Source organism: Salmo salar, chromosome ssa11 (genome assembly GCF_905237065.1).
Source record: "Salmo salar chromosome ssa11, Ssal_v3.1, whole genome shotgun sequence".
Lineage (NCBI taxonomy): Eukaryota > Metazoa > Chordata > Actinopteri > Salmoniformes > Salmonidae > Salmo > Salmo salar.
This window is the reverse complement of record NC_059452.1, coordinates 94,954,106-94,967,501: the sequence shown is the minus strand read 5'-3', so window position 1 is coordinate 94,967,501 and position 13,396 is coordinate 94,954,106. Positions and strand designations below refer to the sequence as shown.

At 42.1% G+C, this 13,396-nt stretch overlaps 1 protein-coding gene across 1 annotated transcript; it reads right to left on the bottom strand.

Moving 5' to 3' along the window:
• Positions 1-1,166: 1,166 nt before the first annotated feature.
• On the bottom strand, positions 1,167-13,396 carry LOC106563705 (sodium/hydrogen exchanger 6). The gene is made up of 16 exons (XM_014129520.2): positions 13,036-13,396; positions 12,578-12,777; positions 12,134-12,211; positions 11,946-12,022; positions 10,281-10,393; positions 9,265-9,370; positions 5,688-5,829; positions 5,325-5,430; positions 5,132-5,220; positions 4,875-4,988; positions 4,628-4,739; positions 4,354-4,507; positions 4,199-4,229; positions 3,932-4,017; positions 3,156-3,261; positions 1,167-3,091 (listed from the first exon to the last, which is right to left on the bottom strand). The coding sequence occupies exons 1-16, from the start codon at positions 13,304-13,306 to the stop codon at positions 2,735-2,737; spliced, it is 2,142 nt and encodes a 713-aa protein (XP_013984995.1). The 5' UTR covers positions 13,307-13,396; the 3' UTR covers positions 1,167-2,734.

Sequence of the window (13,396 nt, the reverse complement as noted above, 5' to 3'; positions counted from 1 at the left end):
TGAAGCAACATCTCAAGACATCAGTCAGGAAGTTAAAGCTTGGTCGCAAATGGGTCTTCCAAATGGACAATGACCCCAAGCATACTTCCAAAGTTGTGGCAAAATGGCTTAAGGACAACAAAGTCAAGCCTTGACCTCAATCCTATAGAAAATGTGTGAGCAGAACTGAAAAAGCGTGTGCGAGCAAGGAGGCCTACAAACCTGACTCAGTTACACCAGCTCTGTCAGGAGGAATGGGCCAAAATTCACCCAACTTATTGTGGGAAGCTTGTAGAAGGCTGCCCGAAACATTTGACCCAAGTTAAACAATCTAAAGGCAATGTTACCAAATACTAATTGAGTGTATGCAAACTTCTGACCCACTGGGAATGTGATGAAAGAAATAAAAGCTGAAATAAATCATTCTCTTTAGTATTATTCTGACATGTCACATTCTTAAAATAAAGTGGTGATCCTAACTGACCAAAAACATGGAACTTTTACTAGGATAAAAAATGTCAGGAATTGTGAAAAACTGAGTTTAAATGTATTTGGCTAAGGTGTATGTTTACTTCCGATTTCAACTGTATTATATCGAATGACTTAACTGTACATTCGTGTTTACATAGCTTTTACATTTACAATTCAGGATACTCGAAAAACATACCACACCAATAGCTATACAAATGGTATCTAATGTCCTTGTATTAATTAACTCCGACAAGATTCAGATCTGTCCATGCAACTTACAAAGGTCAAAAAAAGTTGTGGGACATGCGCACGCACTCCCTGATCTGCGCAAGCGCCACTTTTCTTCTGAGCAGGATATAGCCAATTACAGTAAATGTACCCTACAAAAGCACAAACCACTCATCGAGGCAGGATATCAGGGGGAAAATCAGGACAGGATACGACTGCCTTCCAATCAACCCAACTGCATTGTATTTCCATGCAGAATATTATTGGCCAAGTCTTCAGGAAAAGGTTGAATGAACGATGAACCACTTATTGGGGTGAAATATTGATTGATCAGTCCATTTAAATGTGGCTACCACTACTCTTTATACGTTGAGTACTGAAAGGAAGTGTTTGTGAAATACAACACGTTACAGATAACATACTTGTAAATAAATACAAAAGTTACATCGATTTGGTACTTGAAACAGGAAGAAAAAAAACATCCCAAATTAATTTGTAGCCTAATAGAAACATTTATTTTCATTCACATTAGATTCACATATTTAGTATTTAGGCTACTGTACATTGAGACTTTTCATAACTTTGTCTCTCCCCACATCCAAATTAACTATATTTTGTAGAATTCACATTTCATTAACAAAAACAAACTATTCACAAAATATAGCTACATCAATATCATACACCCAAATACTGTTGGAACAAGTAAAGGCTGCCTCACCTTTTCAGGTTGAATTTGCTGCTACTTTAACAACTGAGCTTTTAGTTACTATGCTAAATATCTGAGCTGAACTACAATCCCATTTACAGACTAGATTAGTTCCAGTTAGAGTTTAGACTATATGAACCATTGCATTCATAACATGTGGTTACTCTAGCTACTGTCGGTGGTAGGGTTGCATTCTAGTCAGGTCTTTCAACATAAGTTCAAGTGGCTCAATCTAAATAAAGATCACAATGCAAACAAATGATATGTAATAAAGCGCAAAACTCTGTTCATAGTTGCTGCCCACCTGACTGAGAAAGAAAGGGTTCGGCAGGTATAATTCTTTGAAAACAAAAACTAATCCTGCATAGCAGGAGCTCAGAGAGTGACAGTTCCAGCTAGGTGTCTTAGAGCCCATACACACATTCAGCCTGGACTGGGTCCATAGAAAGCAGCTCTGTACAGTATTGTACCAAACCCTTCGCCACAGCTTTCTGCTCAGGTCGTTAGATTCAGTATCAAGGCATCTGCTTATAGTTAAGGGCCTTGTCGTTCACAGAGCAAGAGTGGAGGTGACAGGAATCTCCAGACTTAGAAATCTGCTTATGAAAATGTCAATATTTCATTTAAGGTAATGACATATCTTAATCATTTCCACCAGGCTTCATTTGCAAATGTATATCAATCAATTACAACTAATGAATATTACAATTTATGGAAAAAGGTTCATAGTACAATATTGCATTGTATTCCGTAGGGTCTTGGTATAACACTGAGCTGGGTTTCAAGTTATTATAATCCAAATTATTTACTGTAAATTATTAATGAATATGTACAAATCTGCATAAATTGCAAAAAATATATATAATTAGGCACTTGTTTAAAACAGTTCAGCATCCTGGAGCCCCCAATACAGATGCCTCTGACTTAAATAATGACCCTCACATCAGCCAGTAGCAGTCAGGTAGGAGAACTGAGTGAAACTTATTATTCACAACTTACTAGCAACTAAAGTACACCCTAAACTACTCCCATGACATAAAAATCACCACTGAAATTCAGATTTATGTTTCCATGTTTTGAAAAAGAAAGGAAGCATGGCTCTTGAAACCCCCAACGACTCTGTGGGGTAAGGGCAACAATGAAAACCTTGACATATAAATACATAGAGTATATAAATACATAAATAAATATAGGATGTACTTTTTAAAATATACAAATACATGAATGGGCAGAGGAGAAAGAGGCAGGCATGGGTAAAGACCACCACATAACACAACCCATTTTGCTTTTCAAAGCAGGGGTTGTTCAAGACCAAGGAATGGCTAGACAGAAAAAGGGAGCCCTTGGCCTCTAGAGTTTGTTGCGTCTGGGATCGGAGAAGGGATCTGAAAAGGGATCGGAGAAGGGATCTGAGAAAGGCGGGGGGGAGGTGGGTGGAGGGGGCAGGGTCACAGTGGGTTCAGGGGGGTCGTCCATGGGCAGGACCAGACGTGTTCCCCTGATGACCAGTTCATGCTCCCCAAACGCCAGCTCCTGGTCCAGGGCCTCCTCCGAGGTTATGCCCATGGTGGAGGCAGACAGGTGTTTATGGTTGGTGGTGCGGGTGCCCGATGCATCGGTGCTCACTGTGACATCACCATACATGGTTGCATTGCCGTCATTCAGGACCAGTTCGTCAGAGTCATCATTGTGCTGGTGCCCTTCATTCTAGAGAGAGAAGGAATCATGAACCACTACATACGTACGTGCGTGCGTGCGTGCGTGTACTCACCTCATATGCCTGAGTGCTGGTGAGACAGCGAGCCAAGGGGCCACAGCAAGCAGGCAGGGTGGCAGTGAGGGGTGGGCCGCTGTGAGTCAACAGGGGTTTCAGGTAGCTGGAGAAGGCTGCAGTCAAGGTATCTAATCCTCAGGGGACTCTAAACGCTGTTACAAACTGGGTGGTTTGAGCCCTGAATGCTGATTGGCTGACAGACATGGTATATCAGACCGTATACCACAGGTATGACAAAACATTTATTGTTACTGTTCTAATTACGTTGGTAACTAGTTTATAAAAGCAATAAGGCACCTCAGGGGTTTGTGATATTATGGCCAATATACCATGGCTAAGGGCTGTATTAAGGCACTCCCTGTTGCGTCGTGCATAAGAACAACCCTTAGCCGTGGTATATTGGCCATATACCACACCCCCTCAGGCCTTATTGCTTAATTATAGTAATCTGAACCCAATCACCATTAATAAAGGAATAACCTCTTTAAAAGGCATTTAGTGCCTTGTCATATTTTCATTGAGGAATGTGTATCACATGAACTGACTTGCCTTCACTTTTCAAAGGAAATTCAAAGAGTGGCCTCTAGTGTATAATTAAGCAATAAGGCCCGAGGGGGTGTGGTATATGGCCAATATACCGCAGATAATCACCACCGAACACTGTTTCCTCAATGGTTGGTCCAAGTTGAAGACTGGATTGTTATGGCTTCATCTAATGACTCACAACCACATTCTAAAGGCTTTAGGTGTGACATGTTGCAGATAAAGGATACGTATTGTCGAAATTGTACCATATTCTAAAAGGCCAGGCACTCTCATGTTTGGTGTTCCTATGTTGCGTTCCATCCGAAACAATCACCTGCTCAAAGACATAAAAGTTAGCATGTGACTTTTGTAATACCATAACGGTACAACCACAATCTCCAATTATGCACTATTCCTATTCTTTTGTCCACACAACGCTACCCTGTAAACCGACTTCTGCTGTCCTTTAGAAGCAAATCTCAGAATCATGGACAATCAGATGGTTGGTTACTTACTGAGCTGTCTTGGTCCGAGTCCACTCCCACACTAGCACAAACACATGGATGAGAATGTGTAAGAATACATACAGTAGAGGTATACATCCATCTATCTAATTGAGGCATAATGATCAAACTAGTGGTGAAAGTTGTGACATCTAGGTGAGACTCACCGTATACTCATGAAGGAGAGCATTGGGGTGGTGCCGCCTCCACACACCCACACAGTGAAGAAGACGATCAGGAGGGTGGTGGAGAACATCATCTGCCGGGCGTACGTGGCTGTGTCCCGGATGGAGAGGGCAAAGGTCATAGCCCCCCGCAGGCCTGATCAACAGATATCAGAGGACAGTGAAATGAGAGAAAACTACACCGCAAACATGATCTACAGACATCATCAATCATTCAACTCCTTCTAGTACAGGACAACTACAGACAGCCTCCTACCTGCAAACATCATAACATGTTGGAAGTTAGATCCAATTTTGTTTTTACGGCCCAAATTGAGCAAGAAAGAGAGGGGGTAGATGTTGGCTGCCCTGCCAAGGAATACTGCAATCTGGTAGGGGACAGCAGTTAAGGAAAGTGGCTTCTGGATGGGGAAACTACATGCAGTTACAATTAAAGATATTACATTGGCTGTATAAAAAACAACAAAAACATTTTGCCTCTCTCTCTCTGTTTTTTAGGATACAAATGCTCCAATGATGAACAAGGGGTTGAACACATGGGACTGGAAGGAGAACAGTGTCAGGCCCATATAGGAAAATATGAAATTCTCCGCCAGAAAGTTCAGGAGCTCAAATAGCTTTGGGACGAGAGACAAAAACAATATCAACCAAAATAAACAATTTAATAGCGTAAATGTAAATTCAAATGTTGGGCCAGGCATTGTCTAACAAATACCTACAGCATGGTTTAAGGCAAATAGACCGGTATGTGTTCCAGTACCTGTTTGGTCCTGTCCTGGGAGTCAGGAGAAAGGTTGTTGAAAGTGTAGTGAGCCTGGGTCATCCCACAGAACAACACGGCCACCACACCTGCACGAGAAAGTCCACACAGATCAGCATGTGACATGGGACTCACCTATGTAAGCTTGAAACCGTGTGTGTGTACGTGTGTGTGTAAACACTGCATTAGTTACCAGTCATTTCACAGGCCTCGGCCAGCAGGAAAGTGCTCCAGGACATGAGGAAGAAGAGGGCCGTCTCCAGCAGGGGGAAATCACGCAGTTTAGTGAACTTGGTGACGTGACGAGCGACAGGTCAAGGAACAGATCGAGAACTTCAATCCATCACAGAAACATCCCAACATTCAAGGAGGAGATAATACAATAACATAGCAAACACGTTACTCCTGGAGAATAGAAGCTGTAATGCCTTTAAAAAACGGCAAATTGCCTAGATAAAGCAGATTAGCAGACTTTCAATTATTTTAATCTATAAAATTCACAGGCTTTTCTTTTGAATGAATGCCATCCTCTGGCACGAAGGTGACAAAAGGATATCAGTGCAGTCATGACTCCGGTGGCCACACCAAGGGCGAGGGATCCACTGAAGACCCCGAGGAACACACCAAAAGACTTGATCATGGCTGTTGCGTCGAATGTGTGGCTGTTGTCCCCGGCTGGCTGATAGGCACCTATGGAGCTGTAACCAGTGCAGACACATGGAGCCAAAGACAGGTGTAAGCGTTAGGAGGCTCTACTACTAACAACTCACATGTTTACAATGCAAAAGGGAAAATGTGAAGACATCAGTAAGATACAGTATCTCTGCAACATCTGTATATGGGTCATTCCACAAAATAAGTCCCTTTTGTGTCCCTTTAAATGAAGTGCCATTTAATATATGGAATTTCCAATAAATCTGAATAAAGTCTTGCTAAAGTGCCAAAATTCTGCATTTTGACATATCTCTCTGTGCATCCTCTGACTTCTAGGAAGATTTTAGCCCACTTAACCCAAACATTTCTCCAAGTTTTCACCATCATTGTAAAGCCCTAGTTATTTTGTTGCTTTGACAAAGTCATTTCATAAAATTATTTATTTAATCTGATAAGTGATTCATTTGAAAGTAACTGTCCAGTGTTTCCAGATTTACATGAAATATGACCTTTAATTAAATGACAATGAGTGAAATAGTTCCCTTAAAAAATAAAAAATCCAAAAAATGATACTAAACAAAAATATAAACACAACATTTAAAGTGTTGGTCCCATGTTTCATGAGCTGAAATACAAGATCCCCAAAATGTTCCATACACACAAAGGACAATTTCTGTCTCTAATAAAAGCCCTTTTGTGGAGATAAACTCATTCCGATTGGCTGGGCCTGGCTCCCCAGCATATTTTCTGTGTTAGAATGGTGTGGACGTCAATAAGGAACTTCTATCATACAATGTCAGTCGAGCTGTTGCTCCCGCTCACCTCACTTTTACAGGTATACATTCTTCCTTACGCAGAGCGTGAAGGGCAACGCGCCGTGTGACCTCACTCATATTAATCATAGAACTGGGGTTAAGTAACCTTACGTTTTATTTCAAATAATCATTTAGTCACTCAGTATGGGACATTGCCAACTCCCATAGCACTCGCATACTCTCCGAAGCCAGGAAGTCTAGACAGACTCAACTCAACTCTCAGAGGTCCCGACTCCCTGCACACCTGTGCCGGCAAGATCGGTAAAACCTATGGAGGAATAAGGGGGAGTTCCTCTAAATGTTGCATGAATCTGTTTGAACAGAGATTCCATAAACTATGCCCATGACGCAACCACACCTCTGGTAGAATGAGCTCTGAAGCCCTCCAGAGGTGGTCAACCCTTGCTATTATATGCCCTATAATAGCCTACACTGATCCAAAAGGGTAAACACTTGGCGAGAAATGGGTCTCCCTACGTGGGGAGGCGCCAAACACACAAAAAGCTGGTCTCTCTTCCTGTCCATGAAGAAGCGCAAAACAAGCACAGGACACAAGCAGTGGAAACACTGTTCCTTCATGGGGAAAAACAGCGGTAGGCACAAAAAAGGGTTTAGGTTGACGTAACCTTGGATAATCCCAGGGCAAGGTACAGGCATGAGTGGTGAAACTGACAGAGCGTGCGGCTCACTCACCCGCTTTGTGGATGTAATGACTAAGAAAATGTCCTCGCTTTCCAGAGGCCCCAACGGTGGCTGTAAAAGTACCTAAAGTACAACAGAAAGTTCCCAGGGTGGGACTAGCTGTTTGGGTACTGGGCGTAGGCGATGTGCACCCTTCATATGGCAGGCAGAGATGGCAGCCAAATACACCTGTATAGTGGAAAAAGCTTTTCCCTTGTCCAAAAGGACCTGTAGAAGCAGAGAGCCTCTGGAAAAGAGCAAAGAAAGGGAATGATCCCCCAAAAAAGTAGCTGAATTCCTACGCTCGGCAGTGAATCCTCACGGGTTCGCCTATGAACAGTTTAGCAGGAAAGCAGTAGCCCAAAGTCGATGCTAAGGAGAGTATGAAGAAGTATTACGACCTCATAAGGAAGAACGGAAGTGAGATGAGGGAGCGACAGCGCCTTAAAGGTGCGGAGTCCCCCCATTGGCTGTCGCTCCTGTCTGTCTATGACAGACGTTGTGTGATAGGAGTTCCTTAATGATCACGCCCAACGAATGCGTTACCCATACGGGGTGACTCAGCGATTATATGAAATAGAACTCTCATTTTGATGTGGTGAAACACTGAAATAATAGTCAAATCATAGTGTAAAAGCAGGTGAGCTGGTTATAATCTTTTTGGCCATTTTCTGGTGTTTTGTAGTGAAAAACTGAGTGAGTCAAGCATAACACGTCAACCTTGTTACCCATAGATAGTCAGGCAAGACATTTTCTTAGCAATGTAACGTTTTTTGTGAAGGTTACATTCCATTGCCTCTCCTGTTGCACACAACAAGCTTCCATTCCCCTGTAACAAGTGGATTTATTGACAATGTAAGATGAAATCATCAACCCTGTTACTTTATTTGGCACTTATTATAGTTTTTTTCTCTCTCAACCAAGTCACACTACCCAAAAGGGACTCATTTCGTGGAACGACCCACATCTTTTGTATTTACAGCACAAAAGTCTGGGAGGTGCTTACCATGTCTACATAGCTAGCAGCTATGCCTACAACACAGTTATAAGAGCCTCTCCTTCCAAAACTGAGGGGGAAATTATCATTTGTCAAATAAATCCCAACCTATAGGAACCCAACTCCACTCCACACAGGTCTCTTGATCATTGAATGGTGTGAGAACAGATTGACTAAAAGGTCTGACTTGGCATAGGCTAATTCAATTTCTAATCTAGAATTAAGAAAGACGCTGATTGTAAACCCTACAAGGACTACAGTTGGGTTCCACACACTCTTAACGACCACAACAGCGAATAACCTGCACAGCAAACAAGAGCAATATGGAGAAACTTAACAGAGAACTACACACACTGAAAAAAGGTCATCAACCAACACGAAAGCTACACCCGTTCTACCTGAACAGCAAATCACCAGCGCATACTCCATTAGAAGAGGAATGATGTTTTCCACAACGCCCACTTTTAAGCCTGGTATTTACTATCAATAAGTACACAAGGTACCAAAAACAACGCCATCTGCAGTGCTGAGCAGGTCTTCAGTAGGGGTCACAACATAAGAACAGTCCGTTGTTGTAACCACTTAGGCCTTACTCAAGGACCTGTTTTCATTAGCTGGTAATTTGCTGAGCCTACAGTAACCTAAAGTAGCAGGGGGGGATGTGGTATAGTAAAGCTGGGTGAGGCAGACTATAACCATAGCCCACCTAGGGGGGATCCCCTGTTCCTCTACCAATGCTGTGGTCTCTCCATGGCCATGCCGGGCCTGCCTGCTCTGCTTTTCGTAATGCAGAAGAACTCTGTATACAGGTGGCCAGTAAAATGTGAGGGGGTGGGGTTAGTGTCTGCACAAAGTCAACACATCTCCAAACACCAATGAAAGTGACAGGATTGGACAACATAGACAAGAAGATGAGGAGAGGTGCTCAATGTGATGTTACTGTGTGTGCGGTGCTCATTGAAATGTTGAAAAGGACGGAGACTTACGAAGACAGGACTATGGCCACAGCGTCGTTGAGTACACTCTCTCCAAACATCAGGGCGTACAGGTCCACATCCACCTTCAGCTCGTTAAATATGGCAAGTACTGTCACTGTGGGAGCAACAGCAGGAACGTCACATACATACACTCCATATGATTGCAATGTGGGCTAATCCGAATGCTTAAAATCGCTAACACAAAGGCTAAAGTAGTTAATAAAACTGTTCAATGGAGTTTACAGCTAAAGCATATTGTAGCACTGTGTACAGAATAGGCCCCTCAAACTCAACTCTAGACCTCGAAGCCAGTTGCATTGATTTTTTTCCATTGTTCCCCTCTAAAGGATTCAGCATGCTTCGACTCGGCTAGGCGAACATGTGCTCGCATACCCCCTTAAAAAGACCTTCGCTTGAAAAATTTGAAAAAGTGGCAATAGTACTGTTTGTCCATCTTGAGATGCCGTAGCCAGTATACACTTCCTCAAGAGTCAGAATTAATCTAAAATAACTCAAGAAAGCTGTCAATAATTTTGACGTTTGTGCCGAGGAGATCTTAGTGGCGCAATTTTACATATAACTGAGATGTCTGGTGCAGTAATTCACAAGTGAAAAAATGTGCATGAAAATGAGTCGTCTCTCATTGAATGACAACAAACACTTGAATAATTCCTACTGCTGACCAATCACAAACGAAGGGGCGTAGACTTCGACTACCAACTTTGGCTACAAACTTCGGCTTGCCTCGATAAAAAATGTTGTGTGCATGAACAGCTGGAAAAACCCTTGCTGAAGACCAAAAACTTCACAAAATGTCGTCACAATATACGCACAAACTGTTCCGAACTGATTTGGATGGGAAGCATGCGGATGTCTTTAAAATCAGGCACTGATTTAGACCTGGGACACCAGGTGGGCATAATTATTTATTAGGTAGAACAGAAAACCATCAGGCTCCGGACCTCGTAGGGTAAGAGTTGAATAGCCCTGGTATAGGCTATGCTAGTCAGGGTGAGGATGATTACCTGGGTCTGTGGCTGAGACAATGGCACCAAAAAAGAGGCAGTCAGTAAAGAAAAAGTCCCCTCCCAACTGCCCAACCGCCTTCATTAATGTCACACAGCCATACATAACCAGCCTGTAAGAGAAAAGATAGTGATTAATCACGTAAACAGAACAAAAAAATACCACTATTAGGGGGAATTTCGCAAAATGTAATCCATAGAAAGGTCCATTGTAGAAAGGATTGTCGACATATATTTGAAATGTGTATCTAAAAGCATAATTAAGAAATAATTTATCAAAGTTGGCATATTTATGACATTTTGACTTTACCCAGGCCTCCTTTAAGACTCCATAATGTTTCACCCAAGACCGTTATTAGTTCATCATTTCAACAGGTTTGAATCTTTTAGTTGATGGGAAATCACCCACAAATGTGTGTCTACTTCCGTCTGCTACAACAGAGGTTCCCAAAATGCATGAGAGGGTACTTCAGGGGTATTCCGGGCAGAGCAAAATTCAGTTGGTGGTTCAGTAACCAAAAAAGGTTGGGAACCACTGTGCTATAACACAAAGCTGAAACCACTCCAAAATAACCTGTTTTTCCCCTATATTCATTTAGCAGTGACAACGGAGTTAGAAAGGACACCTGTATCTTTGTAGTGACTGGGTGTATTGATACACCATCCAAAGTGTAATTAATAACTACACCGTGCTCATAGGAATATTCAACGTCTGCTTTTTATTTTTACCCATCTACCAATACGTGCCCTTCTTTGCCAGGCATTGAAAACATCCCTGGTCTTTGTGGTTGAACCCGTGTTTGAAATTCACTGCTCAACTGAGGGACCTTACAGAATTGTATGTGTGGGGTACAGAGATGAGGTAGTCATTCAAAAACCATGTTAAAACACTATTATTGCACACAGAGTGAGCACATGCAACTTACTTTGTGACTTTCTACACCTGAACTTATTTAGGCATGTCATAACAAAAGGGTTGAATACTTGACAAGACATTTCAGCTTTTTATTTTTAACTAATTTGTAAAAATGTGCTAAACATAATTCCACATCAAGGGTGTGAATGCTTTCTAAAGGCACTGTAAAAGCTGAATTGCAGTATACATGGCATAGTCATGGCATGGGGCCCCTATTGATTTTGTTATAATGTCTGAGTCACTCAGATAGAAGAACACAGCATAACCAAAGATAAAGTGTGGAATTGCATGAAATTTGCTTTAAAATTGCTAATTGTCCCTCAGCCCCATGGCAAAATGTGTAGAATTGTAGGAAATTAGCTTTAAAACAGTAACATTTTCCCTCAGCCCCATGGCAAAATGTGTAGAATTGTAGGAAATTAGCTTTAAAACAGTAACATTTTCCCTCAGTCCCATGGCAAAATGTGTAGAATTGTAGGAAATTAGCTTTAAAACAGTAACATTTTCCCTCAGTCCCATGGCAAAATGTGTAGAATTGCAGGAAACTAGCTTTAAAACAGTAACATTTTCCCTCTGCCCCATGGCAAAATGTGTAGAATAGCAGGAAATTAGCTCTAAAACAAAGACTGTCATAGGCCACGCCCACTACTAAGCCCCCCCCATGCCAACTTTGCGACCGCTGCAAAAAAAAAAAATACTAGTTAAAACACTGAACCACCTTTTTGACCGTTTTAAAGAAATGGGCTCACCCAATGACAAAAGATGATATGACTGTCCCCATGAAAGCATAGGCAAGGATGGACCCCAGGTTCCTGAAGAAGTGTCGCTGAAACACAATGGAGGTGTAGGGGAGACAACAAAATAGTATTCCAGTTTAGTATACAGAAGACTTTTCTATGGTGCCAGCACACAGTCTTCAATCCATGAAGTATCTTACCCGCTTCAAGCTGTAGCCAGCATGGAAGATGATTGGAGGCAGCAAAATGTTGAAAAATACTTCAGGGTCAAAGGTCACCTTGCAGAAAATAATGAAAAGTTAGAGAACTAATCAACCCATACTGTAACAATCTATACACAATCTATGCCGAATCGCTCCTCTGCAGGCAGCTCAAAGCTTATCAGACAACATCCAGCCCGTGTTAATGATTGTAGACTTTGTCACAAAAGTATTAAATAGCTCCCTTCCCTACTCTTCGTTCATTACACCACTGATCTGGAAAAAAGTAATATGATGACTATGAAGTATTTTCAGCCATCAGTGGTCATGATTGGGAGACAGTGAAAGGAGACCATTTCAGAGTAGACTACCATCCAGGTCTAGGACCATCCAGTCTGCTGGTAATGTGTGTGTAAATTGACAGTGAGTGAAAGAGTACTGTACCTTCCTGAGCATCTCATCATCCTGCACGTCATGCCCCTTGACGGTGCTGACTTCACCCTTCAGTGTGTACTCATAAAAGCGTCCGCTGACGTTGACCAGAAGAGTTGCTGGGCTGGCATTCACACTGCAGTTCATAGTCACATTGTTCATATTTCGTGGCACATGAACCCCAAAACGAAGGATCACCCCCACCAGCAGACCTGAGGAGTGGACAGAGAGGCCAGTCAGATACAGGTCAGGCAGACATACAGATACAAAGTGTTGTCAAATACATCTTATCAAGAAATAGCAAGTACAAGTTAATATGGGCATAATGCATGCAAGCCAAGGCATGCTATTTCATTTCCATCTTGCAACGATGTGACATGAACTGGAGGATGTAGCTCACTCAGTGTTGTCATTCTGCATTATATAGCTAACGTTAGCTAGCTAGCTACAGAGTTCACGAAGGTCCTCACCATAGATCATAGCCAGTCCTGTTTCGTGTAGAAACCTGAAGCGACGGTGTTTAAACAGCCAAATGGTTAAAATAGTGAGAGTTAAGAGCATTATGAAAATAAGAAGGTTGGCACTGTCTTGTCTATGGCTTTCCTCAGCCCTCCTCTCAGTAGCAACATTGTCCATAGCAGTATTCTCGCCTTGACTACCCACTAAAAGAAATGTAAACAGAGAAAGTAAAACAAACAATGTCTTCGACGCCTTTAGAGCAGAATTTGGTTTCAGTCCCATGATTAGACAGTGATGACTATCAGACACCAGATAGCTGAGTTGGTAGCTAGCTAGCTGGACTAGTATTCGGACAGCAGAAAAAATATATAT

Bases quoted from the DNA above. Each gene is read 5' to 3' on its own strand.
- LOC106563705 (XM_014129520.2), bottom strand. From the start codon at position 13,306: ATGGGACTGAAACCAAATTCTGCTCTAAAGGCGTCGAAGACATTGTTT. The intron at 5,431-5,687 runs ATATCCTTTTGT...GTCGCTCGTCAC, and splicing joins CCGGAGTCATGACTGCACTG to GTCACCAAGTTCACTAAACT. The intron at 3,262-3,931 runs GTATCCTTTATC...AGCCTTCTCCAG, and splicing joins TGGTACAATTTCGACAATAC to CTACCTGAAACCCCTGTTGA.